Source organism: Maylandia zebra, linkage group LG20 (genome assembly GCF_041146795.1).
Source record: "Maylandia zebra isolate NMK-2024a linkage group LG20, Mzebra_GT3a, whole genome shotgun sequence".
Classification (NCBI taxonomy): Eukaryota; Metazoa; Chordata; class Actinopteri; order Cichliformes; family Cichlidae; genus Maylandia; species Maylandia zebra.
In genome coordinates this window covers 19,522,928-19,550,167 of record NC_135186.1, presented here as the reverse complement: position 1 = coordinate 19,550,167, position 27,240 = coordinate 19,522,928, and the positions used below count along the sequence as shown (strand labels likewise).

At 42.0% G+C, this 27,240-nt stretch overlaps 1 protein-coding gene across 3 annotated transcripts in view; it reads right to left on the bottom strand.

Moving 5' to 3' along the window:
* Nucleotides 1-27,240, bottom strand: part of LOC101473498 (ephrin type-B receptor 2) — a 95,438-nt gene that overhangs the window by 58,602 nt on the left and 9,596 nt on the right. For all 3 annotated transcript variants that reach the window (XM_004570915.3, XM_076878704.1, XM_076878705.1), the window contains exons 3-4: nucleotides 6,348-6,412; nucleotides 2,546-3,230 (exon numbers count right to left, since the gene is read on the bottom strand). In XM_004570915.3, the coding sequence (XP_004570972.3) occupies nucleotides 2,546-3,230; nucleotides 6,348-6,412 (750 nt within the window). The remainder of the gene's footprint in view (nucleotides 1-2,545; nucleotides 3,231-6,347; nucleotides 6,413-27,240) is intronic.

The following is a 27,240-nucleotide window of genomic DNA, read 5'->3' as shown; positions in this document are numbered from 1 at the left end:
GTTGTTAACCCATTAACGCTTATAACCAGTTCCCACCAACAGGTTTTTGCTTATTTTTAAACTGCCATAACTCTTGAACAGTTTGCACAATCTGAAGAATTCTAAATTTCCGAAAACAGCAACTCTGCTCTCTTCAGTGATATTAAAGTTATTATTGGAGTCAGTCATCTCAAGCACCGTGTCACAGCAGTGAAGGCAACGGTTGAGAGCAAGTGAGTAAGTACGACAGAGTTATGCTAAAATGGCAATGTTTTCATGTGTTTTGCCATGCTTTTTCTATATTTTTATTGTCATGGTCACGTCAGTCAGACCAGTGACTAACTCAACAAGTCAAGACACTGGCTCGGATTGTGGCCTAACTGGTGGCAATCATGTGTCAGGAGCAGGCAATGGTGCATCACTGACAGTTGGACTAGCTGCAGGACCAGTCCAAGCACCAGACAAGGATGTTGAAGAGTCTGGTTGCTAGGGCTGGTTTCTCACTGGCATTACTGCCAGGATCGGAGGGAGCAGTGGAAGATGTCGGTCTGATGAGGAGGTGTGTGCATGGGGACATACACAAATATCCCACAGTACTGCTAAAGATTAAATACAGGTGCACACAGAGTCAAGATGGTGGTTAGGTCACATCTGACGCATCCCTTCATTCTGGGAACAGATTGGCTGGAATGTGCAGATGTGTTCACAACCCACAGGAAGGTGGAGTGTTTGTACTACAGTCAGGTAACGTGAGGTTGTCTGAAGCTGACTCTGGGGAGGAGGAGACAGCATCTTCTCGGGAGGCCCCGCCTACTCCAATAATTTACTCCACATAGGGCTGACCAACCTGCATTTTGTGTTGATTAGAGGCAGACTGTATCGAGTGAATTGTGAAACTTGCATGGAAGAGAAATGCAGCCAGCTGTTGGTCACAAAGAGCTGCAGAGAAATTATTTTCAAGATAGCTTATCATAACCTCATGGCAGGGAAATATGACAAAACTCTGGAACAGCTCATGGCCCATTTTTATTGGCCAGGCATCAGGGAGAATGTGGGAACCAGGCGGCTATCCCAGAAGTGCCTTTGGAAAATACCTTGCATGGAGGTCTCATCTGAGCATATTGGCATTGGATTTCATTGAGCCACTTCACCGGAATGCACGAGAATATCAATTCAATTCAATTCAATTTTATTTATATCACTTTGTATTAGTGGTGAATTATGCAGTGTAATATCCTGAAGCAGTGCCACTGTGCACCATTTCCACAAAGGCTGACCAGGGCACTGTCCTAGTCTGAGGCAACATAGGCAGCTTCTAATGATTTAATGGACTTGTAATTTTTTCTTCCAATTCTAATAAAGGTATTCTTTCTTTATTTTTCTTATGTGAACAGCAATATATTATTTTCTGCCACATTACTACATTTCCTGCTTCCTAAAGAGGCCACTATTTTTTAAGTAAATTGCCTACTCCCTTTAGAAAATAATAATGAAATCTTATTCTTTACATAAGGATTTATTTAACTTCCCATTCCTAATTAGTGGTGTCACTTTCTTTGTCAGAGAGAAAGACACTGGTGCATGACCACTGATACTAATAGAATGAATCTGTGATGAATGTCTGACGGTCTGGGATATCGATCATAATGGGGCTACAAACTAAAAGTCTACGCAAGAATAGTAGTGTACAGGTGAAAAAAAGTTTTAATCCTTACGAGTGGGGTGATGTGAACACTAAGCATTGGATAAACGAAAATCCTTCATGTACTGTTTAAGAATTTCTGTAGAAGTAGTGTAGTGTAAATATTCTAATCTCAGATTATTGGGCAGTTCAAGCACATTCAGAGTTCAGGTGGGGAACTGTGTAGTTTACATTATCTTACACAGTGTTGCTCTGGTGACAATCTGTTGTACAGCTAAAATAAAGTACCTTTTGTCTGTATATATACATTTGATTACAGAATGAATGAAAAACGTTGCACTTAAGTTACTTTAAGCCGGTTCATTTCAAGATGCACTAACATCATCACTATGCATATAAAACTATTTGTTTATTCTTGCTGCTCTTCATCTGTGAACAGAGCCAGGGTGGGCATGATGGGCTCAACATTATATCACAATATTTCAAGAAAAATTGTGATAGTGACTTCAGTTTGTTTCGTTATTTTCTTCTTCTTTTTTGTTTTATTTGTTGCTCCTCCTGACATTATGGAGCACAACTAGCAAGTTCGACCAAGTTGAGCCATTGGTTTACGTTTGGGTTGCAGATCAGCATCTCGTCCTTCGTAGCTGGAGGAGATGCAACTGCATTTTTTATCTCATGTGTGTGAAACACTCATCTTTCCACCTTTAGCAAGAACAGTTTTCATATTTTGCAAAGTATTGTGATTTGCTGGAGCTGTTTGAAGTAGCTAAATTTTAGATGCTAAAAACACAACGATGTAGTAATTTGACATTTGATGTAAAATTTACATTGGTGTTACTGCAAGCGATATGATAGGGCACAGCCATAGAACAGTCTAGTGAGGCACATCTCATAAGAACTCATTCACACATTCCTTCTTACCTTTGCAGACTGTACCATTCGCCACAGCCTCGTATCCAGCTTTACACATACAGCGACCAATAGGTACCATCCACTCCCCATCCCCATTACAGTACAGCTTGATGGGTACATCCACCTCCTCCCCATTAGGAACACACACTCCTCTGGCTGCCACAAGAGAGGTGCTCTCTGCTCCTGACAGTGTCTCAGGGAAAACCGCTCCATTCTGGATTATATGGGGACATTTCCTGTAGAAGACTCGGACAGCAATGAGTGACATGCAGGCACCGTAATCCTGGAAAGCAAGATAGAAGCCATTGTGGGAAACAGGTCCAAAGCTTCGAACTTCACTGTTGATCTTCATGATGCGGCCACCGAGATCGACCTGAGAGAAGCTCTCGTCAGCTGCAATAGTGTCCACTTTCACCCATGGGTTTTCCATCCAGGGTGGGTATAATTTAGTGGCCTTATCCAAGTCAGATTCAAAAAAATAGAGGTTGAAGGTCTCCTTGCAGGAGCCAGGGACATTGGGTATGGAACTACAGTCCCGTACTGAAAATTTCATCTGGACATGGATACGCTGAGCACCACGGCGACGGATGTATTTGGTCCGGACCCAGTTGTTTTGGCTGCTATTAAAGATATTGCACACCTGGTATGTTCGGATGGTGTTCATATTTTCATCGTATCCACTAACTTCTTCCCACTAGAAGAGAGCCAAGAAACAGAGCTACTGATAAAGTGACAAACATGCAAACACTAAAACATTGAAGGCAACTTGGAACAATCCAAAAGCAGAAGAAGCTAGTGGAGTCAGCCAGTACTGCTGATACCAACACAGATACTTTTAACCCACAAAGGCAGCTTATAGAGGGGAGAGCAGTCACTTACAAGTCACTCATCAGAAGTTTGCAACCCATGTTAATCACCACTAAATCCCTGTGATTTTTATTTTCCATAATAAGTAGTTAATAGAGTAAAACACACTTTTGTGCTTTTCGTATATTTTGAAACTGGGATTTTTGGAGATCTGGAAATCAAATGCCCCATCTCTATGGCACATTGGGTCAACTTCTATTGTTTAAGTTTGGTTAAATAACATAGATGTGACAGTCAGCAGATAAAGGTTCAGATATTTTTCACAGGGCATGTTTGAGATATATTTTTTCATTTGCAGAAAAAAATTAATTATTAAACGCAATTGAGTATCAGCTACATACTGAGTTTGGAGGACAGAAACAAAGTATTGATCCAGCCATGTTAGCATTGATCCGATACCAATACCAGCATGCTATCAATATTTGGATGTAGCAAGCAAGGTGACGTAAATTAACTTAAATTATTGACTTAAAAAACTGACTTAAATTCTACAACTTTTAAAGCTTGGTTTGGAATTTTTTGGACAGTGAAAAAGTATTTCCCCCCTTCCTGATCTCATACTTTTCATATTCTTCACACTTAAAACTTTCATGTCATCAAACATCAAATATATTTAATAAAGATGCAGTTTTAAAGATTGTGCAGTAATGATGGTATCACTGGATACCAGCACAAGAATATTAATCTACTTTACTGATAAACATGAAGTATTACTTCTACACAGTGTGCTGAACTTGATTCTTCAGAAAGCTGATTCTGGACCAATGGCATATGTTTGACCTCCAGTTTAAAGTATAAAATTAAAAAAAGGTTAGACCCACGTAAGTGGGCTACCATGTGCATATTTTCCAGGTGCTGTCATTTAATGGTGTTTTTTGTTTATTTTCATGACTGTTTACATTGTAGATTCTCACAGAAGGCATCAAAACTATGAATGAACACAAAACTATGAATAAACATATGAAATTATTTAGTAAACAAAAAAGTGTGAAACAACTCAAAACATGTGTTATATTTTAGATTCTTCCAAACAGCCCCTTTGGCTTTGATTCCTGCTTTGCACACTCTTGGCATTTTCTCCATGAGCTTCATGAGGTTGTCACCTGAAGTGGTTTTCCAACAGTCTTGAAGGAGTTCCCAGAGATGCTGAGCACTTGTTGGTCCTTTTGTCTTGACCATAAAGGCCTGATTCACACAATCTGCTCTGAACAGCTGATGTAGAGATGTGTCTGCTACTGGAATCTGAGGTGCTGTGAACTTGTGATTTCTGAGGCTGGTGACTCGGATGAATGTATCCTCAGCAGCAGAGGTGACTCTTGGTCTTCCTTTCCTGGGGTGGTCCTCATGTAAGACAGTTTCGGTGTAGCACTTCTAGTGAGAAGAAATGCAGTTTTTGCGACAGCACTTGGGGACACAATCAAAGTTTTAGCAGTTTTCTGGACTGACTGACCTTCAGTTCTTGAAGTAATGATGGACTGGTGTTTCTCTTTAGCAGTGTTGGGGAGTAATGGAATACATGTACCGCCGTTACGTATTTAAAATACAAAATATGAGTAACTGTATTCCGTTACAGTTACCGTTTAAAAAGGTGGTATTTAGAATACAGTTACTTTGTTGAAATAAATGGATTACACTGCGGTACTTTCCTGTTTCATATTGTGGCGGGTCAGGACTGTTTGGGTTTTGTTTGACAGCTACGTTCTGTTGTTCCAGGCGGCAGCGTTACGGTTGCCATGGTTACAGGGCGACGCTCTCTCTCTCTCTCTCTGCGACTGTGTGCTTCCTGGGTGAGAGAGCGCCTTTTCGTTGTTGTTGTTGTTGTGCTAAGCTAACAGGCAGAATGCTACAAGCATAGCTCTAAAGAATGTAGCATCATGGGCAGTGTAGTCCGTGCTGCAGGGAGAATGGACTGCCATACACGTTATGGGTCTGTGAGCGCGAGGAGGGAGAAAAAGGGCAGTGGAAAGGTACGAGTTGTCATCGAGGAAAAACGGGAGCTGGAAGCATGTAAATATAATAATAACCACTTCAGCCAAGAAGAGTGCCTGACGAGCCCAGTTGTAAGTAAGCTATTAAAACTTGACTGTACACCGTGTTCGTGTTTTCCTCCGAAACAATAAGTTCCGTTGGAGCAGCCTTTCAACGCCTCTCTCTGTCTCTCGCAATAAAAGTTGACCCAGACAACAAAGTAAAGCTATTTTTCGGCTAGGAGCCGACAGGGACCCCGTATTAGTCAGAGGTCCCTTTACTACAGTTCGGAGTCGCGGACCTTCAGTAATAGTAATAAATCACAGCAATAGTACATTCACGTTGTTGTAAAAAGCATGATAATATAGTGAGTAATCCAAAGTATTCAGAATACGTTACTGTCATTGAGTAACGTAACGGAATACGTTACAGAATAAATTTTGGGGCATGTATTCTGTATTCTGTAATGGAATACATTTTAAAAGTAACCTTCCCAACACTGCTCTTTAGTTAGCTGATTGGTTCTTGCCATAATATGAATTCTAACAGTTGTCAAATAGGGCTGTCAGCTGTGTACCAATCTGACTGCTGCACAACACAACTGATGGTCCCAACCCCATTAAGAAGGCAATAAATGAACCCTGACAGGCACACCTGTGAAGTGAAACCATTCAGGTGACTACAGCATGAAGCTCACTGAGAGAAGGCCGAGGGTATGCAGTGCTGTCAACAAAGCAAAGGGCGGCTACTTTGAGGAATCTGTGATATAAAACACATTTAGAGTTATTTACCAGTTTTTCTTTGCTACATAATTGTATATATCTTGCTTCATATATTTGATGTCTTCAGTTTGCCTCCACATTGTAGAAAGTAGTAAAAATAAAGAAAAACCATTAAATGACAAGGTGTGTCCAAACTTTTGACTGCTTATCTACACTGTGTACATTGTTCCTAGTGTGTTGATTTTTCTACTCACCCCTTGAGATGGGTAGGTGGTCCAGCCCAGTTCTGCTGTTGCTGTTGTTGAATCCATTAGTACCTCTGGAGATAATCAAAAACCAAAAAGCCTGGCGTTAGAATTAGAATTAAGTTACACTGCAATAAAATACTGTGTGTGTTGAGCTCTGTTCACACTGGAAATGATTTGCAGTGATGTAGTGAGCAACATTCAGTGACTTCAAATGACAAACAGTAAAATAACTGAAGTGGATGGCCTACGAGATAAAGAACCACCAGTGAGACACAGAGCACTAATGACTGATATATATTCTGGTAGTTAATACATCAGAGGTTTAAACCAGAGCCTGGAATGTCACCTAGTGATCAGACGTTAGCTTTAGACCAGTGTGAAACAACCAAAGTACTTCCAAAGTACTTTCCCTGTGTTCCACATTACTCATTTTGTTCCTCTTGTCTCCGTGTTCCATGTATCCGCTCTGTCTCCCAAGTCAGTCATGCCCCCATGTCAGTTTCTCCCACAATCTCAGTATTAAGCTCGTGTGTCTTCGTCCTCCGTATTTGTCTTGCTTACTGTTTCATTTTTATCATCCCGTGTCCTGTGTTAGTGTTACAGTTTTGCTTCCTCCCTGTCTTGTTATGTCAGATTAGGTCCAGTTGTGTTTCTCTCCTGTCCTCCCTCGTTACTGTTTGTGTATATATTGTATTAGTTTCCCTTTGTTTGTTGTTGGATCATCTGTTTGTCATACGTCAAGCTCAGTTATCCCACATTTAACTGTCTTTGTCCATATTTATGTTTTATGTCTCAGCTCATCACGTTTTCAGGTTTTAGTTGTTTTACCATTTTTTTAGGTTAGTCTTTATTTCCCTTTTGTTTTCTTTTCTTTGCACTGTGTTTAGCCGTCAATAATGTAATAAGGAGCATTATAATAAAATGCCAGAGGATCGAAAGAATAACACAAAAGGTACATGGACTATTATAAACAAACAAACCAAAGCTAATTACCCAGACTTTTTCAGAGAAAAAATATGGTTATTACAAATAGGAATGAAGTGGTTAACAGATAATGATAACAGGTAATGATTTCGTTGTCAGTGTGGGTCCAAAACTGGCAAAGGAAATTAAAAAAATACCCTGCTTGAGGAGAACAGTGTGGGTGAGGACTGTGACCAGAAAATCCTAATTCAATCCAACTGGAAGTTGTAGAAGAAAGTTAATAATTATTTATTATTAACTAGAAATAGTTAATAAATGTAAAAACAAATTTCAACAGATAGCGATGACCAGTGTTGGGCAAGTTACTTTGAAAAAGTAATTAATTATAGTTACTAGTTACTTCTTCAAAAAAGTAACTGAGTAAGTAACTGAGTTACACGATTCCAAAAGTAATTAATTACTTGAAAAGTAACTGTTGCATTACTTTAAAAAAATATTTAACCCTCTGGGGGTCCAGGGTATAATTGTCTATAGACAGATGTATGTGTATGTGTTTGTATGCATGACCATTTTGGTTACAAAATTGTAGTTAAATTTAGGGACAGGACCCGATAAGCCACTGCTTCTTCCTTTGATACACCTTCTGTTTTTGCTTCATGGATCCATTTGCTGGAAATTTCTTATGCTTTCCATTTCCTGTGTTTGTTTTGTTGAAATTTTAATTGTTCGAAAGAAAAGAAAAAGAAAGAAAAGAAGAATAAGTCTTGTATTTGTCCAGCGTCAGATTAAAATGTAAGCACCCAGTGTTGCATTCAAATGTCCCATTTTCTGGCTGCTCGCTTTCTATTAGTATCAATAGTGATTAATGAGGAGTTGGGAAGAAGCGGCAAGCCAGGTGTCACAGCCGCCGCTAAATAGGAAGAATAGACGCCATGAGCGCTGACCTGCAACCAATTCCCACAGACTCAGCCAAGAAGGGTGGAGAAGAGTAAAAGCCCCTTTTCCGTTAGTAGAGCATCGGATCGACTCGCCACAACTCAACTCAGATCAACAGGTTTTCCATTATAATGGAGTACGACCTAATATGTGTGGTCGTCTTTATAGCAAAGTGACGAGCATCCTGTTACGTAATTAGTATGTGACTAGGGATGGGTACCGGTACCCGGTGCCATTATGGCATAAACGGTAGTAACCAGACCGAAAAGCAGCACACATTTCAGTGCTTTATTTCTGTGCTTTTTTTCCTGAGATGTCATACACTTTGGATTCCAGCCAATCATTTTACCTTTGCGAGCATAGTAGGCGGGTCCAGGTACGTACGTTCTTTTAGAGCAGAGCTACAGATTAAAAATGCCCAAAGCGAAGGGGTCAAAGTCTGGCTGTACTTCACAGCAAAAGATGCAAACTCAGCAGCCTGCAACAAGTGCTTTAAGGTGATACTGTGCTATACACCTGGCGACGTATAGCATTTTGTCAAAAGCTGAGAAATGCGCTGTATTTGATAGCTTGCTGTGAGACCTCACACCGGGCAAATCTACTGCGGGTGGGTTGCCTGTTATCTGAGGCGTTAGCATCATTCCCCAAAAACCCAAAGAGTAGAGTCCTGGCCCCTAGCCCTGCCAGTGTAGCAGAAATGATGACGGATGATGATGGCAGCAGCAGCAGAGAAAAGATTAGACTACATCCATAGTGGCTCTTTGAATTTGCCATTGTATCTCCTGCTTGAATCAAATTGTCTCAGTCTGACAGCCTCTTTTATAACTTGCAAACCTTCTTTCAAAATTAGAGAGAAAGAAGTCACAATTTAACATGTCTGTTAATTGTGAAGAGCAGTGCTGCAATAGAGCATTTAAATACAGGCTAGCATGGGCTGGAGCTACTGATGGGAGATGGAGATAGACAGGGGAAATGGGGACATCATGGGTTTGTGAGGGTGGGGGTGCATTAGTATATGTTGCCCTCATTTCGTGACTAGACACTCACTATGGCAGCTCAGTCTCAGCAGCTTGAATGCAACTAAGTGACTACAATATGCTGGAACTACTGCATATTCAATCTAGTTACATCCTGTTTAAATTAGAACGAATTGTTTTCTCTGAGATGTATAATCTCTGTGAATTACTCTTATTAATGGCAAATTTTTGTTTTACTAAACCCTTGTTTTGATGCACCTTCTTAACATTTATTGTAGAAGGCACTGTCTTTCTGTACAATAATGGCTCTCTGCCTTTCCACTGTCTCCATCTGTCATTGCAATCCTGCAATACATATATAGAGAGATCTCTTGTTCTGCCTCTGCTTCATGAATCAGTGAAAAGTAGGGCAAAGAGGAGGAGAGAGTGGGCCAACTAAGGCCAGCAAAAATAATCCTTGTAGGCTTCACAACGCTCTACATGTCATGCTGGATTAAACCCACAGGGATACCTCAATAAAATTCACTAAAATTCACTTTGCTCCCAGCACTGCCTGCCATGCTGCTTACCAGCTTTCATACTCATCTGTCCTCATATCCAAATTCCTAATTTCTGGGAAACATATATATATATATATATATTAGGGGTGCAACGATATTCGTATCGATATTGAACCGTTCGATACAGTGCTTTCGGTTCGGTACGCATATGTATCCAACAATACAAAATTTGTAATTTATTTAATCAACTTTCCTTCTGACGATGCTGTCTGTGTTGAGCGCTCAGTGAATCTGCGTTCGACTACTCCGCCTAGGTTACACTGTCGAGCGCTAGTGATGTGCGGATCGATCCTGAAATATTGATTCCTCCGATACCAGTCATTTATGTTCTAGAATCGATTCTCACATTAAAATATCGATATTTTTAGTAATTTAGGGTAAATTTGTAGTTTATCATTAACAGCAACACAGTGGAAAGAAACTATAACATTCGGATTGTCTACATTCAAAGGAACTACTTCCTCTTCCGCCTTTCATAGTCATGTGCGAAATACGGCTGTATAAATGTCTCACAGCCCCTTGGCGCGCACACTCACAACAATGGCTGAGCGTAATTGTGCGGACGTATTTTACCTCCACTAACAGCTGAGACGTGGTTTGCGATACATGTGGCAAAAAAGTGCTCCAACAGTGAGGTGTTGTGGCCGTACTTTCCCAACCTTGAGACCTCAGAATTAGGGAGACATTCAAAAGGGCTGTTTGGGGGGGGGGGGGGGGGGTGATAAATACATTTTACAGTGTTTATTTATCGGATAAAATACGTTAAATGTCACCGTTATTATTAGCCGGGGGTGTCCAAATTCAGAGGCTGCTTCCACCTGAGGACCCGGCCTTCGCGGTCTAAAGAAAGCCGGGTATACGTCACAGGCTCCCTCGGTGGAGTGAAACTCAGCCGTCTGCTCCTTGCTATCTAAAATATAACCGGGCGCTGGCGTAAACTCTCGACCGTCTCACACTTTCTTTAATTAGTTTTCTGTTTGACGTTTACTCAGCTGTGTGAAAACCCCGGAGGAACCCACCCGAGGGATTAATAAAGTTAAATTTAATTTGATCTAATCTAATAACTTTAATCTCAGCCAAACCGATTTCCTCACGAACAAATAAAACACTGAAAAAGACAAACAATAACATTTTTAAGTTATCAAAGTGACTTATATATCATGTTTAACCCGAGTAGTGAAAGCCTGCGGGGGTTTGAAAACGATGTGTCGATCGGCTCAGATATTTGAAGTTTACACAGCTACTTTCTCACCTGAAAACATGTTAAAAGTTGTTTTTTTTTTGCGACCCAGAAAGAGAAATAAGAGTAATATTAAAACTAAGCAGCTGCCGCCATTGTTGGAAACTGGAATTGGCTGGGCCGCGCTATGAATTCTGCGATATGGTTTTTCAATTTTGTTGTCCAGGTGGAAATTCGGGAGAATGGTGGCTCCGGGATTCTCCCGGAAAAATCGCGAGGGTTGGCATGTTTGGTTGTGGCAACATCACTAACCTTGTCAAACACCTCAGAGTAAATCATATCACAGAATATGACGAGCATATGTTGAGGCAAACTGAAGAGGAGGACAGGGACAGATGCTGCTAGGGCGAGACAGACGTCTCTCACGGAGTCCTTTAGTGCTGCAGGCAGGCAAGGTGTTCAAATAGCGCACAACTTCAGTTTTTTTATTTCTATATGATGAACTCTGCATTATTAAGTGATAAGAACAAGTAATCTGATGTTCTGTAATCATTATGACGCTATAATTTGAGATACAATAAATAAAATACGTTTTTTTTGTATAAAGTATCGTATCGGATCAGTATCGTTGATACCACCCTGAAAATTACTTGGTATCGGATCGGAAAGGAAATCAGTGGTATCGCACATCACTATCGAGCGCAGATCCACTGAGCGCTCAACAAAGACAGCATCGTCAGAAGGAAGAGCGCAGGGCAAGCTAGCGAGACAGAAGTTAAGCTCTCCTTGCAACATGGCAAATTGAACCTCCCCCACCCTCATTCAGATCTGGCGTTTGGAATTATTTTGGTTTTCATGTGATGTATGACCCTGAAGGTAAGCGCGTCATGGACTAAAGTAAAACAGTATGTTGGATGTGCCACGCAATGCTCAATTACATGGGTGGGAGCTAGTGTGTTAGCGCAGTTAGCTCGTTAACGTGTTGGCCGTCTAGCCCCATGCACGGGACGATCAGGGGTAGCTCGTTAACGGAGATTTGCCGTGTTGTGGCGTTAAGGTCATTTCAACGAGATTAACCTGAAAGCACTAGTGGGAACACAACGAATATGACTGCACATTTATATCATCCTAGTGCAAAAACAACAAGCATGCATGCTACAAACTTTAGCCGAGTCATTTAGACAGCCATTAGCACATGATTCTCCTTATGGGGACCTGATATGTTTAATATGCTGCTGAGAATATAGGCCAGAAGAAGCGTATAGTATAGCTTTTATTTTGGAAAGAGACATTTCTCTGTAATAAACTCTCTTTTCCAAAGATGCATGATTCCTCAATCAGATACAGGGCTCGCAATATCGCTAGCCCGACGTCCAGGGGCTAGCGATTTTCCAGTCGGGCTACCAAAATCTATCTCTGCCCTGCCCGTCGGGCTATTGTAAGAAGGAAAAATATATGTCAATGCTTTTGCATTCTTTCAGAAATGTAGCTGGGTAATTATGTCATTGGCATCGGTGAGCCACTGTCAATATGTGACATATTGAAATCTCATTTGAATTTGCGCTTGTTTTTTTGCTTTCACTTTGCAATCGCTCGGACAGCACTGATTGGTGAGTGATGATAATTTGCGCACCAATTCCTCTGACATCGTCTTATTAATCGTTAGCTTACTACACAAACATGACAAGTTAAATCTCCCGCAGCAAGCTTAAATATGTGAGAGAATCGCTGAGCGTTATGTGAGTGCGTGTGTAAAAGCAGCAGGATATATATTTTAGTTCTGCTGAGCCAAATAAGACAGGTCAGGGTGAAGAAGTGACAGCCAAAGAAAAGCTTACCACAAAACGGAAAAGTTATGACAAATCAGACTATAATGCAAAAAGAAAATGCCTCATAGTCTGATTTGTCATAACTTCTCCGTTTTGTGGTAAGCTTTTCTTTGGCTGTCACTTCTTCACCCTGACCTGTCTTATTTGGCTCAGCAGAACTGAAATGCTTTTACACACGCACTCACATAAGCTCAGCGATTCTCTGCGCGATCAACCTCTCACATGTTTAAGCTTGCTGCGTCATGTTTGCATAGTAAGCTAACGATTAATAAGACGATGTCAGAGGAATTGGTGCACAAATTATCATCACTCACAGATCAGTGCTGTCGCTCTCTATACACAGTTCGCACGATTGCAAAGTGAAAGCAAAAAAACAAGCGCAAATTCAAACGCGACTTCAATATGTCACATATTGACAGTGGCTCACCGATGCCAATGACATAATTACCCAGCTACATTTCCGAAAGAATGCAAAAGCATTGACATATATTTTTCCTACAATAGCCCGACGGGCAGGGCAGAGATAGATTTTGGTAGCCCGACTGAAAAAATCGCTAGCTCCGGGACGTCGGGCTAGCGATATTGCAAGCCCTGTATCTGATTGAGGAATCACTCATCTTTGGAAAAGAGAGTTTATTACAGAGAAATGTCTCTTTCCAAAATAAAAGCTATACTATCCGCTTCTTCTGGGCTATATTCTCAGCAGCATAAGGAGAATCATGTGCTAACAGCTGTCTAAATGACTCGGCTAAAGTTAGTAGCATGCTTGCTTGTTGTTTTTGCACTAGGATGATATAAATGTGCAGTCATATTCGTTGTGTTCCCGCTAGTGCTTTCAGGTTAATCTCGTTGAAATGACCTTAACGCCACAACACGGCAAATCTCCGTTAACGAGCTACCGCCGATCACTCCGTGCATGGGGCTAGACGGCCAACACGTTAACGAGCTAACTGCGCTAATACACTAGTTCACACCAATGTAATTGAGCATTGCATGGCACATTCAACATACTGTTTTACTTTAGTCCATGACTTGCTTACCTTCAGGGTCATACGTCACATGAAAACCAAAATAATTCCAAACGCCAGATCTGAATGACGTTCAATTTGCCTGTTGCAAGGAGAGCTTAACTTCTGTCTCGCTAGCTTGCCCTGCGCTCTTCCTTCTGACTATGCTGTCTGTGTTGAGCGCTCAGTGGATCTGCGCTCGACAGTGCAGCCTAGGCGGAGTAGTCGAACACAGATTCACTGAGCGCTCAACACAGACAGCATCGTCAGAAGGAAAATTGATGAAATAAATTACAAATGTTGTATCGTTCGATACATATGCGTACCGAACCGAAAGCACTGTATCGAACGGTTCAATATCGATACGAATATCGTTGCACCCCTAATATATATATATATATATATATATATATATATATATATATATATATACACATGAGGGTGGTATCACAGTGGCAGATATCCAAAAAAAGGGTCTCCAGTATGAAGAGTTGGGCAGCACCAGGCCCTGACATGATTCACGCTTACTGGCTGAAAAAGCTGACTGCACTCCACAAACATCTGGCAGTACAAATCAACCAGCTGCTAGCTGATGAGACACACCCAGAATAGCTACCAAGGAGATGCTCTGTCCTCACTGCTGTTCTGCATAGGCCTGAACCTCCTCAGTGAGACCATTGACTGACAAGACTGGCTACGGATACCAATTACGGAATGGAGCAATGTAGAGGACATGGATCCCGATGACATCAAGCTGTATACCAAGAGTGAACGAGACATTGATTCACTGATCCACACCACCAGGATATACAGCAATGACATCGGAATGTCGTTCAGACTGGAGAAGTGTAGTTGGATGATAACAAAGAGAGAGAAAGTAGTCAGAACTAATAATAATAATAATGGATTGGATTTATATAGCGCTTTTCAAGGCACCCAAAGCGCTTTACAATGCCATTATTCATTCACTCTCACACACTGGTGGAGGCAAGCTATGGTTGTAGCTACAGCTGCCCTGGAGCTGACTGACAGAAGCGAGGCTGCCATTTCGCGCCATCGGCCCCTCTGGCCAACACCAGTAGGCGGTAGGGTAAAGTGCCTTGCCCAAGGACACAACGACCAGGACAGAGAGCCCGGGGATCAAACTGGCGACCTTCCGGTTACAGATACGCTTCCCAACTCCCTGAGCCACGGTCACCCCAGAAGGCAAAACTGCGGACATAGAGGACAGCTACAAGTACCTGGGGATCCCACAGGCAAATGGGAACCATGAAGAGGCCGCTAGAAAAGCTGCAACCACCAAGTACCTGCAGAGGGTCAGGTAAGTCCTGAGGAGTCAGCTGAAGGGTAAGAACAAGATCCGCGCTATCAACACCTACGCCCTGCCCGTGATCAGGTACCCTGCTGGGATAATAAGCTGGCCGAAGAGGAGATAGAAGCCACTGACATCAACACAAGGAAACCCTAAGGCTGTATGCTAAGTGGAAGGAAGGAGGCCAGGGACTAGTGAGCATCAGTAGCACAGTCCAGGATGAGACAACAAACATCCACGAATACATCATGAAGATGAATATATGAATGAATACCTCAGGCAGCAGAAACCCAAGAAAGTGGAGGAACCAACATGAACGGCCAGACCACTCCATGGTATGTACCAGCGACAAGGCACAATATAAAGTGCCTTGAGGCAACTGGTGTTGTGATTTGGCGCTATATAAATAAAATTGAATTGAACTGAAAAATTGAATTGCAAGATGCTAGCAGGCATGACATACATGGAACGCCATGACCAAGTGGCTGGCATAGTATACAGAAACATCTGTGCCGAGTATGGCCTGGAAATCCCAAGGTCAAAATGGGATACGCCCCGTAAGGTGGTGGAGAATGACAGAGCTAAGATTCTGTGGGACTTACAGGTACAGACTGAGAAAATGGTGGTGGCTAACCAACCAGACATAGTGGTGGTAGACAAGCAGAAGAAGACAGCCATAGTAATAGAAGTAGCAATACTGAATGACAGCAACATTAAGGAAAAACAGAAGCATCATGGGCTCAGAGAAGAACTCGAGAGGATGTGGAGGGTGAACGTAATAGTGGTCCCAGTGGTAATCAGAGAACTAGGTGTGTGGCTCCAGCAGATCCCAGCAACAACATTTAAGATCTCTGTCCAGAAGAGCACAGTCCTTTTTTTTTTTTTTTTTTGCCTGTCCCATTTGGTTCTTTAGCCATCAGAATTGTTGTCTGAAGACCAACAAGGATACCCAATGGATTTACTTTCATCGTGGCACACAATCACACTCCCCAAACATACTCTATACCCCGGGTCCAGGTATCCTCGCCCCCAGAGGGGGAAACAGAACCCAGACCCAAGAGATGTTACCCTTCCCCCCGGGGTGGAGGCAAGCAGACCGTCCCAGGCTCCGCAGCAGCAGGGAGGCCAATCAGACAGCCAACATCTCCTCCCAGCCCCCCCGCAAGGCCCTATATATATGTGTGTGTTATGAGAGTGTAAGTAATGTGGATGTCTAAGTTGTGAGATAAAATTGAGGCACAGGTGGCCAGAAGGGGACGGGGGGGGGGGGGGGGGGAATGTCTCCCCTGCACCCTTGTGACACACCCGCACCCCAAGGCCCTACCTGTGTGGGTGAGTGTGGTGGAGCGGGAAGAGGGAGGTAGCCGGGGATGGGGAGGAAAAGGAGGGAGGGGAGGATGCCCCTCCCTAGGACCAGCTCCCCTGCTGACCCCAGTAGGCACCCCCGTCCTCTGGTACCCACCAAGGCAAGGGAGCCCAGGTCCATCCAGACCGGGGCCTACGGTAGCACTGCCAAGCCCCACAGGACCCGGGGTAGCCCACCCTACCCCACCGCAGAGGAAACTGTACCCACCCCAACATTCAATCGTCTCCCAGACTACACAAGACAACAACCTCCAGGTTAAGTTTATTCTCCACCTCTCCTATGTCTCTCCCCCACCTGCAGAGTGGACTCCTGCAAGGATGGAACAACCTCCCCGCCAGTTGCAGAGCCCCCCAGTTAGGCCGATGCACAAGAGGCCCCCTGCGCCAGGGCTGAGCACCCGTGCACCCACCCGCTCACAACCTCGGTGACACACCGACGAGGACCGAAGCCCAGTGGAAATCAGAGAACTAGGTGTGTGGCTCCAGCAGATCACAGCAACAACATTTTAGATCTCTGTCCAGAAGAGCACAGTCCTAAAATATTGCACAGGACCCTCAAGCTCCCAGGTCTCTGGTAGAGGACCCAAGCTTGAAAGAAAGACCGCCCGCAGGGGCGAGAGATTTTTTATTTGTTTTAGTAGAAGACTTTGGTATTGGTATAAGAGAGAGGCAAAAATTGTGTCCATAGGACAGTTCTAAAACTGCTGACCAAAAACAACACTCATCTCATCCCGACTCATCCCAACAACAAGACTCATCTCACATTAGCCCAAAAAAAAAAAAAAATCTTGATGATCCCCAAGAATACTCTATGGATGGCTGTGACAAAAGCATAAATTTTTTGAAGGTTTGAGTCCTGTTACATCTGGTGTAAAACTAACACAGCATTTCATAAAAAGAATGTCATACCAACAGTCAAACATGGCAGTGTTAGTGTGATCATCTGGGCTGCTTTGCTGCTTCAGGAACTGAATGACTTTCCATAATTGATGGAACCATGACATCTGCTCTCTACCCGAACATTCTCAAGCAGAATTTCCAGCCATCAGTTCATGCCCTGAAGCTCAGGTGTGTTTGAATTGTGCAGCAGGATAGTGATCTTAAAAATACCAGCAGGTTCACCTCTTAATGTCTTAGAAAATCAAATAAAATCCCCAAACTTTTTGGAGTCCAGTTGAAATGCTTTGGCACGAAGTTAAAGAGAGTGTTCATGTTTGAAAACCCTCCAGTGCGGCTGAATTAAAAATAATTCTGCAGTGTGCAACCATTGGCGTTCAAGATGGTATTGCATTGTGGATCACAATCTGATGGTACTTTTCTATGTTAATAATTAGTTCATTAGTTATTAGTTTTGAAAAGATCCCCCAAACCACTGGCTGAAATACCGCCTCCACTGTGTTTTCCTGATGGCTGTAGACATTCACTGTTGTGCTTCTTGCCTGACCTCCTCCTCCAATGATTTGAACAACAAATTTGAAATCTGGATTTATCACTCCATTAGACGAGATGCCACTGACTTTCAGTCTTGTGCAAATTGTCAAAACTCATACTTTTTTCCTTTTCCCATAGGTGGGAATGTGAGATTGTACATTAAAATAAAACTGTTGTCAGAACCATACTGAATTTCAACAGAGAAACACACACACACACACACACACACACACACACACACACACACACACACACACACACACACATATGAAGAGAGTATGCATAGTATGCAAACGGCTACCGGACAGCCATCATAATTCATCATACAATGAAAATAGGACAAATCAACAATTTGACAACATTTGACACTGACTAATTAACTCATTCACTGCCATTGACGTCTATAGCCGTCAATGGCAGTGAATGAGTCAATGGGTTTAACTCATTCACTGCCAATGGCTGGCAGTGAATGAGTTAATATTACAATCTGTAGCATAATGTATTGTTTGGAGTTTAGTCTGTTACTGTTACTATTTTTACCATTTCTTCTTGGAGCAACTGTAACCCACATAATTTCCTTGGGGATTAGTAAAGTATTCTGATTCTGATTGTTTCAGGATGACCTGCCATGATCCAATGACACATCTGCTTACCTGTATCTTTTGCTCGTTTCTCCTCCTCCTCTTTTCTCTTTTTTCTAAACTGAGGACCTGATGGCGTTGAACTTTTCTTGTCCATCTTGGTTTTAATTTTGCACTCCAGTATGAACACCCATCCCCCAATCCGAGAATCATAACCTAATAGACCTACACCTTATTTCACAGATTCGCTTTGTCTAGGGTTTATGTCTGGGATTTTGCACAACCCAGGATTCAAATCATGAATACATAATGGGCTTGGATTTACAACATTATGAATGAAATGTGCTCTATTTGGAAGCAGCAGGTCTCCCTCCCCTTTCGACAGGCTGTGTGTGAGACTTTAAATCAACAAACTGTAAATTTTGTCGGCATGATGTTGGGGCAGCATGAGTACCACCAATTTTTATTTAATTTTTTTGCCGATGCCCGTGATGCCGCCCCCCACCACGATGCCGCCCCGAGCAACTGCCCGTGTCGCCCGTATCAAAAACCGCTACTGTCCAGCTTGATAAGTCACTACTGGTCCAACTTGAGATGTGATAAGAGAAACATAAGTCCAACATTTTTTAGCAGAATTACGTACCAACTCAATGTTAATTTTAGTGACTTCCAATTGATGCAACCAGGTGCCATTATTTCTGACGTGACCTATGATCTTACCAAATCTACCCATACTCTTAGCCAGCAGTTTCCAATTCTGTGTGCCTGCCCCTGGAATACAATCAACTATCGTTGCTAGAGTCTGTAGGTTCCTGTTTTTAAGAACAGTCCCTAATAACCATTTTTTTCCTTGGATGGTGGTGTATTGGGGGGGGGGGGGGGGGGGGGTCTGTTTAGGCCAACACCTCCTAACAGTCAGTCACCCAGATGAGCTGATGTCCCAGCGGCTTGGCAGAACCTGCTGGGGCCATCTAACCAGAGCTAAGCTACTTTGGCCCACACCAAGGGGTGTGGTCCTGGGTTTTTTTGAACCAGTGTCTGGTATTTTGTATTATGTGTTTTGGCATTGTTGAGACTTATTGATTCTTTAGGAATTATGTGATTCTAATATTCAGTTTTGATAGCGTATGAGTTTGGTGACTTGTGATTCTAGTTCTTAGTCCTTTCCCTTTCCCTTATTTCACTCTGTTTTAGTCTCACCTCTGTGTGTTCTCCCCAGCATCCCCTGTGTTGTCATGTCTGGTTACGAATGTCAAGTTTCTGTCTCGTCTCCATCTCGCTCCCGCTCTCTTTATCCCTTGCTCTCGCTCAAGTGTGTGTGTCTTAAGGCCGGGTTTTGTTTCTGTGTTTCCTGTCTTATTTTGATAGTCCTTGTCTCATGCAAGGTTATTATCGTTAACAAAAACTAACGAAATAACGAAAACTAGAAGTGAAAAAACATTTTCGTTAATGGAAATAAAAATAAAAACAAAAAAAGGAAAACTAACTAAAACTGTAATGAGTGTTCACAAAACTAACTAAAATTAACTGAATTATAGCACAAATGTGTTTAGTTTTCATTGATTTGTATGTGTCATACAATAGTCAAGGGTGAAAATGAAGTTTAGTTTCCAGATTTTTTTCTTGCTGTCTCATTATGCCAGCAGGTGGCAAATACGTTAGTCGAGTCGTCTGTGTTGCTGCTCCGTCCACGCGCAGAATCATGTCAAGAAAAGTCGGGAGAAAGCGCCAGAGTCCAATTTGGGATTACTTTGAATATGACTGTGTTTTGGATAAAGCAAGTGTCTTGTAGTGGAAAGAGACAAATTATGAGGGACATTTCTAAAGGGAAAAAATCCCACAAACCTTAAAGTTCACTTGAAAAGCTCACACAAGAAGGCTAACCTAGCTTACCTTGAGAAGGTAAGGGAGCACACTCAACCCTCATCCCCAGAAAACAGAAGCTAACCCCAGGCAAGGCAGCGTGATGCATCCCGAGACAACAGGACGGGGATATCTACATAACTGTGTGAGTCAATTGCCTTCAAAAAGTTTATCAATTCACTTGAACCAAAAATTACGAACACCCGGTGCTGCAAGAGTTAATAGTCTCAGTGGGGCCAAGATATACATTTTATAGTTGCCTGGTATCAATGGTTGTTCATCTGCCTTAATTTATTTATTTATTTATTTAATTAAAGAACCCATAGGTGGGAATGTGAGTTGTCTGTCTCTGCGTGTTAGCCCTGCGACAGACAGGCGACCTGTCCAGGGTGCAGGGTATGGTAGCTGGAATAGCAACATACCCAAGGATAAGCAGAAGAGAATGACTGATATGATGAAACTGGGATTTTGTTACATTTAATTATTGCAAACACAACTAAAACTATAACTGAAACTAATCAAAACTAAACTGAAACTAAGGATTTTCAAAAAAATAAAAACTAAACTAAACTTGCGCATGAGACCAGGGTTTTAATAGTTTTGCAATTTTCATTAGTTTTTATTTTTATTTAATTTTGACTTCAGATTTTCAATTTTATATCAGTTTTAATGTGTTTGCAATAATTAAATGTAACAAAATCCCAGTTTCATCATATCAGTCATTCTCTTCTGCTTATCCTTGGGTATGTTGCTATTCCAGCTACCATACCCTGCACCCTGGACAGGTCGCCTGTCTGTCGCAGGGCTAACACGCAGAGACAGACAACTCACATTCCCACCTATGGGTTCTTTAATTAAATAAATAAATAAATAAATTAAGGCAGATGAACAACCATTGATACCAGGCAACTATAAAATGTATATCTTGGCCCCACTGAGACTATTAACTCTTGCAGCACCGGGTGTTCGTAATTTTGGTTCAAGTGAATTGATAAACTTTTTGAAGGCAATTGACTCACACAGTTATGTAGATATCCCAGTCCTGTTGTCTCGGGATGCATCACGCTGCCTTGCCTGAGGTTAGCTTCTGTTTTCTGGGGATGAGGGTTGAGTGTGCTCCCTTCTCAAGGTAAGCTAGGTTAGCCTTCTTGTGTGAGCTTTTCAAGTGCACTTTAAGGTTTGTGGGATTTTTTCCCTTTAGAAATGTCCCTCATAATTTGTCTCTTTCCACTACAAGACACTTGCTTTATCCAAAACACAGTCATATTCAAAGTAATCCCAAATTGGACTCTGGCGCTTTCTCCCGACTTTTCTTGACATGATTCTGCGCGTGGACGGAGCAGCAACACAGACGACTCGACTAACGTATTTGCCACCTGCTGGCATAATGAGACAGCAAGAAAAAAATCTGGAAACTAAACTTCATTTTCACCCTTGACTATTGTATGACACACACAAATCAATGAAAACTAAACACATTTTTGCTATAATTCAGTTAATTTTAGTTAGTTTTGTGAACACTCATTACAGTTTTAGTTAGTTTTCCTTTTTTTGTTTTTATTTTTATTTCCATTAACGAAAATGTTTTTTCACTTCTAGTTTTCGTTATTTCGTTAATTTTTGTTAACGATAATAACCTTGCCTCTGAAGAATTGGTTTTCCCTTCATCGGGAGCAGCGCTGGGCTCTTCAAATCACGAACAAACAGTAGCCCACATTCTTGATTTTTAGTCACAAACACTTGTTGTAATGACTAACTACTCCTGACATTTTGGAGATGTTAGCTCTTTATACAGTAAAGTTACAGTGGGATACAAATAATATCAGGCTGATCCTGCCACGATTTGTTCCCCCTGTTCAAATCACGGACAACCCATTTTGCAGAGGAATTGAAAAATGTATTGATAGCAATATTGAATATTATTACACAGGGAAAAAAACAACTACACCAAAAATAATCACATCGTTACACCTCTGCTTTTGTAAATGGAGGGACAGTAACTGCGTGTGTATATGTAAGTGTGTAAAACCTGAAGATAGTCAGATTAACAGTATTTTGTCTCTATCTGCTATTCTGCAATTCATCTCATGTAAACAATAACGTGGCGCACAGCGTGACGTGAAAAATGGCGCATACCTTTGACGGTGCGTGACAAACTCTGTATTCCTCTCCCCACTTAAACGCAGAAAAGGAGTTTTAAAAAATCTCAGTTTTCAGTGATTCCAAACACCGTTTCCGTGTGGACGAAACAGCTGCGTTTTCAAAAATACCCATGCAGGTGCGGACGTAGCATAAAATAGTTAGTAATTTATTTTCTTACTACCTGTAATTTATTGCAGATTACTTGTATTTCCTTAATTGTTTACTAAATGTTTGAGGTGTGAAATAAACCGCAATGGAGCAAAATATGGGTGTGTGTGGTTGGAGGATGTGTTCGTGTGTGTTCGTGCACGCGCGGGGGGGGGGGCAAACATTTTTCTTGTAAAACAAAGGGGGGCCCAGCAAAAAAAGTTTGGGAACCACTGGTATAAACCAATCAGAGATAGTCAGGGGCGGGACCTCTCTGATTGGCCGTGGTCCAGATATTCCTGTAGTCCTATGCGTGTGTACGTTTGAAAGTGCAGAGAGAGGTGAGTAGCTTGAATAAAGCGATATCGATTAATTAAATCCTGAGTAGACATTTAAATATAAATGTATTTTGCCAGAAATGCCAGAATCTCAGGTTACAGCTCACAAAACTATTTCAACAACCACCAAACAGCTAAAACAGTAAATGAGAGCAGGTAAACGGATTCTGCACAAAGACGTAAACGCAGACCCGACGCATCAGAATCAGTGAGCTGTCGGCTTTCTCACCCAGCCGTCGGGGCTGAAAGCTCACACAGATTCTGATGCGTCGGGTCCGCACTTTGTGTTTACTTCTTTTTTGTGCTAGATTCCGATGCTGCAGATTTTGTGTCTCTCCAACCAAAATTCACTGAACCAGCAGCAAAAGAAGAACATCGTCATGAATTCCCTCTTACTTTTGCTGTTTTGCTTCCACCAAGATAAAAATCACAGAGAGGGAGAGCTCTACATGAAGTAGAGCTCTCCCTCTCTCTCTCTCTCAGTGTACTTCAAGAGCAGTTTCCTCAAATCTCTGTTTTCTGCATTATTCGTTCGCTTATTACGCACAAGTCATGTACGGTGCTTTCTATATATTTTTGTTGTTGTGGTTTTTTTCCCCCAAAAATGACCTCGACAAGAAGGCCTCATTTCTGCTGTTTAATAGCGCAGAAATGTAAACTTTTTAAAATTATGCCAAATTGTAAAATGCTTGGCTGTGTCTTTAATCAAACCCCTGTAACTTTGCTCTGCTTCACTTCAGCATCGAGCTTCATGGTTTTCTTCCATTTTTTTTCTACTGCAGAATGTTTTTAAGGCTGCTATAAAAAGCCAGGCCAGGAAAATCTCCCTCATGTTTTTCTGTATTTTATCCTCAGTTACTTTGACACAAAGGCATCTGCTGAGACGATCACACCTCTGATGAAGTCTGACAGTGTCAGTACTGATAAATGATCAGAATTATAATATTTCTGACTGTCTGAGTCAAAATTGAAGCGAAATTAATCGAAATGGGAGTTTGTTAATCGGAATCAAATGGATTATAGAAATCAGTGATGATACCCAGCCCTAGTGAGAAGCCTAGGCCTGACAGAAGTGGATGTAGCTGTGGGTAATGAGAAAAGATGTCCCCTATCCCCACTGCCTTTCAGCAGCAGGCAGCAGCAAACAGGTCATCAGAGGAGGCCAAGATGAAGGTTATGTTTAACATTGTCTACAATATCACCAAAGAGTGCCAACGCATTTTAAGCACAAGCACTTTTTCAGTAACTTATCTTTATTGTAGAAATGTGCTTCAAATAAAGAACTTTGTGTTGACAAGATTGTTAATTAATCATTTACAAATCAAATTGCCTGTATGGACAGCGGTTAAAAAAATGTGAACATGTAAAACAGTGGGGTTAAGCGATGTGGTTGAATTGAAAATTTGGGCGCACCTAACTTTTGTGCTGGTGCACCTAAGAAAAAAAGTAAGGCGCACCATTGCAACCGTGGCAAAAAGTTAGTCTAGTCCCTGAAGTTCATCTCAGTTTTGCCAGAAAACATGATCCCCAAGACTTTGACACTTTGGCAACAGTAGAAAGGAAAAATTCCCTGTCTTATTGAATACTGAGCAAAATGAGCCAACTCCAGGTAGCCACCCAACCAAGAGCATGACTCCCACAGCTCACTAACACAGTTCCATCAGAGGAGATACTTGCAGATGTGAGCACTGCTCTGTGCACCATCTCTACTACTGTATGATTAAAACTGATCAACTCATATATGCTATTGTTAGAGCACAGTAACAGGCACACACCCTGTGAGTATAAAATGCTAAAAGGACTCCATAATCACTTTTGAGACATAATCAGATATATGTTAAATGAGGTTAAAAACAAAGACTTTGCTGATTATTACAAAAAGTGATCACACAAGATAGGACCCATATAGTGTCTCATTTAGGTTTGTCGTCAGCTTCAAATCTCATAGAGGGCATAGTACATAAACTGCACTGATTCCATTGGCTGCTTCGCTCTGTCAATCACATGACTGTTCGTGAGAGGGGCAGATGCAGCAGGCATTCCTGTTTGATTTAAACCAATGGACTGAGGTTATATGCAAGTGAAAAAGTAGGTCATGAGCTGTTTTAATGCTCAGTGTTTTTCTGTCACTTCTCCCAGAGGCGAAAGAGCACTGTGCTGCTGAATATTGATTGACTTAGATAAGTCTCTCTAAAATGTCAGCAAAGAGCACTGTGGCCAAGCTAGCTTATTACAAGAAAAAAAGAAAAAGGGAAGCCCCTGAACAAATGACGACAAATTAAGTTGTATAAATTCAAATAAAATATGCATTGCCATTTGTTGGAATTTAGAAACAAAAAGCATTTCAAATAAAAATAATTGGAAGGGGGTCCCTACTCTTTCTCCTCCACTACCCACCCTTCAGGCCAGCACACCTATGATTAACTCACCTAGTGATAATCCTGTGATCAGACTGGCTACTACTTAAAGCAGGATGGGGGAACTCCAGGCCTCAAGGGCTGGTGTCCTGCAGGTTTTAGATGTGTCCTTGATCCAACACAGCTGATTTAAATGGCTAAATGACCTCCTCAACATGTCTTGAAGTTCTCCAGAGGCCTGGTAATGAATTAATCATTTGATTCAGGGGTGTTGACCCAAGGTGAAAGCTAAAACGTGCAGCAGAGCGGCCCTTGAGGCCTGGAGTTCCCTACCCATGACTTAAGGAGAAGGAAGACCTTCACTTGATGCTGGATTGTTATGCAGGAAACAATGTTGTTGGCCTGCCTGACTCCTCATGGTGTTTGTTTATGCTTCTGCCTCACCTCTTTGTTTTCATGTGTGCAGGATTCCTGGATCTCTTTCTGATGTGACTTACTGAGAGAGATAGAGAGACTATTTTCTAGTGGAGAGATACTTTGTAGAATTTCCTTGAGCCTTGAGAACAACTGACTGCTATTCCATCACTTACATTTAGCATTGAACTTTCACTGTAAATGAATGCATGAACTTTACATTTTGAGTCTACCAGATCTCTTTAACTATAATAATAGACTGTATAGACCTAAGGTGAGTTTATAAAGACAACACAAAGATTCATATGCAGAGGTTGTGAATTAAGAGTTAATATTTACTGAGTGTCAGTTTAGGGAGCCAGCATATGATTGAGGGCTGCACATGAAAGACTGCACACATCAAAGAAAATCCCAAACCAATCACACTCTCTCCTGGGTTGTGTTAATTTTATAACCTTGATGAGGTGACTGATATATTTTAACATCTAATGTAGCTATTAGGGCTGTCAACGTTAACGCGCATTAATCCGTCGATTAATGTGATGAAAACTTTTAATGTAATTAACCCATCTAGGGCGCAGAATGACTCAAAATGCCGGAAATGTCACTGTCATCGCATTTCAGCCAGTTTGTACAAAGTTTGTCCATTCTGCGCTCTAGATGGGTTAATTGTCTGACCAAGATGGCGGCGCGCACAGACGCAGCGGCTCACTGCTCCTCACGTTCGGTGTTTTGTTTTTTACTTTCTCTACGTGTATCTGTGTGGATGTGTGTGCTTTTTATCATTATACATCGAGTAGAGTCCACCTACAGTCGCCAGGACCTTTTGAGTTTGGGATTACGCTGTGCAAGGAGCATTACATCGGACTACCACCACTTTCACAGCATTCCGGAGGACATAATAAGAGCTCCAGGGTCTCCGTGGTTGGTTCTTCCCAGCGGCAAGACAAAGAGGAAACGTAAACAAAGGAGGCAAAAGCGTGGCTGCAGGGCGGGTCCACTAGCTCGGCTAAAGAAACAGCCATTTAAGCCACCGCTTCCGAGTATTTTCCTCTCCAACGTCAGGTCCATAACCAACAAAATCGACGAACTGAGATTACAAATTGCAGTCAATAAGTGTGCACGGGACAGCAGCATAATATTACTCACAGAGACTTGGCTGCAGCCATCAATTCCGGACTCGGCTATTGAGCTAGCAGGCCGCACGGTTCACCGTCACGACAGGAACGGCCACTCCGGTAAGATCAAAGGAGGGGGTTTATGCATCTACACCAATGACAGCTGGTGCAAAAACACAAAGACTGTAGACAGCCACTGTTCCCCGGATTTGGAATACTTGACTGTGAAGTGCAGACCCGTCTACATACCTCGCGAGTTTACTGTTGTCATGGTAACGGCCGTGTATGTACCACCCGATGCTAATGCTAACTCTGCCATGGAGGAGCTGCACAAGACAATAAGCAACCAGCAGAACTCCCATCCAAACGCAGTGCACATTATAGCTGGGGACTTCAACCATGCTGATTTAAGGTCAGT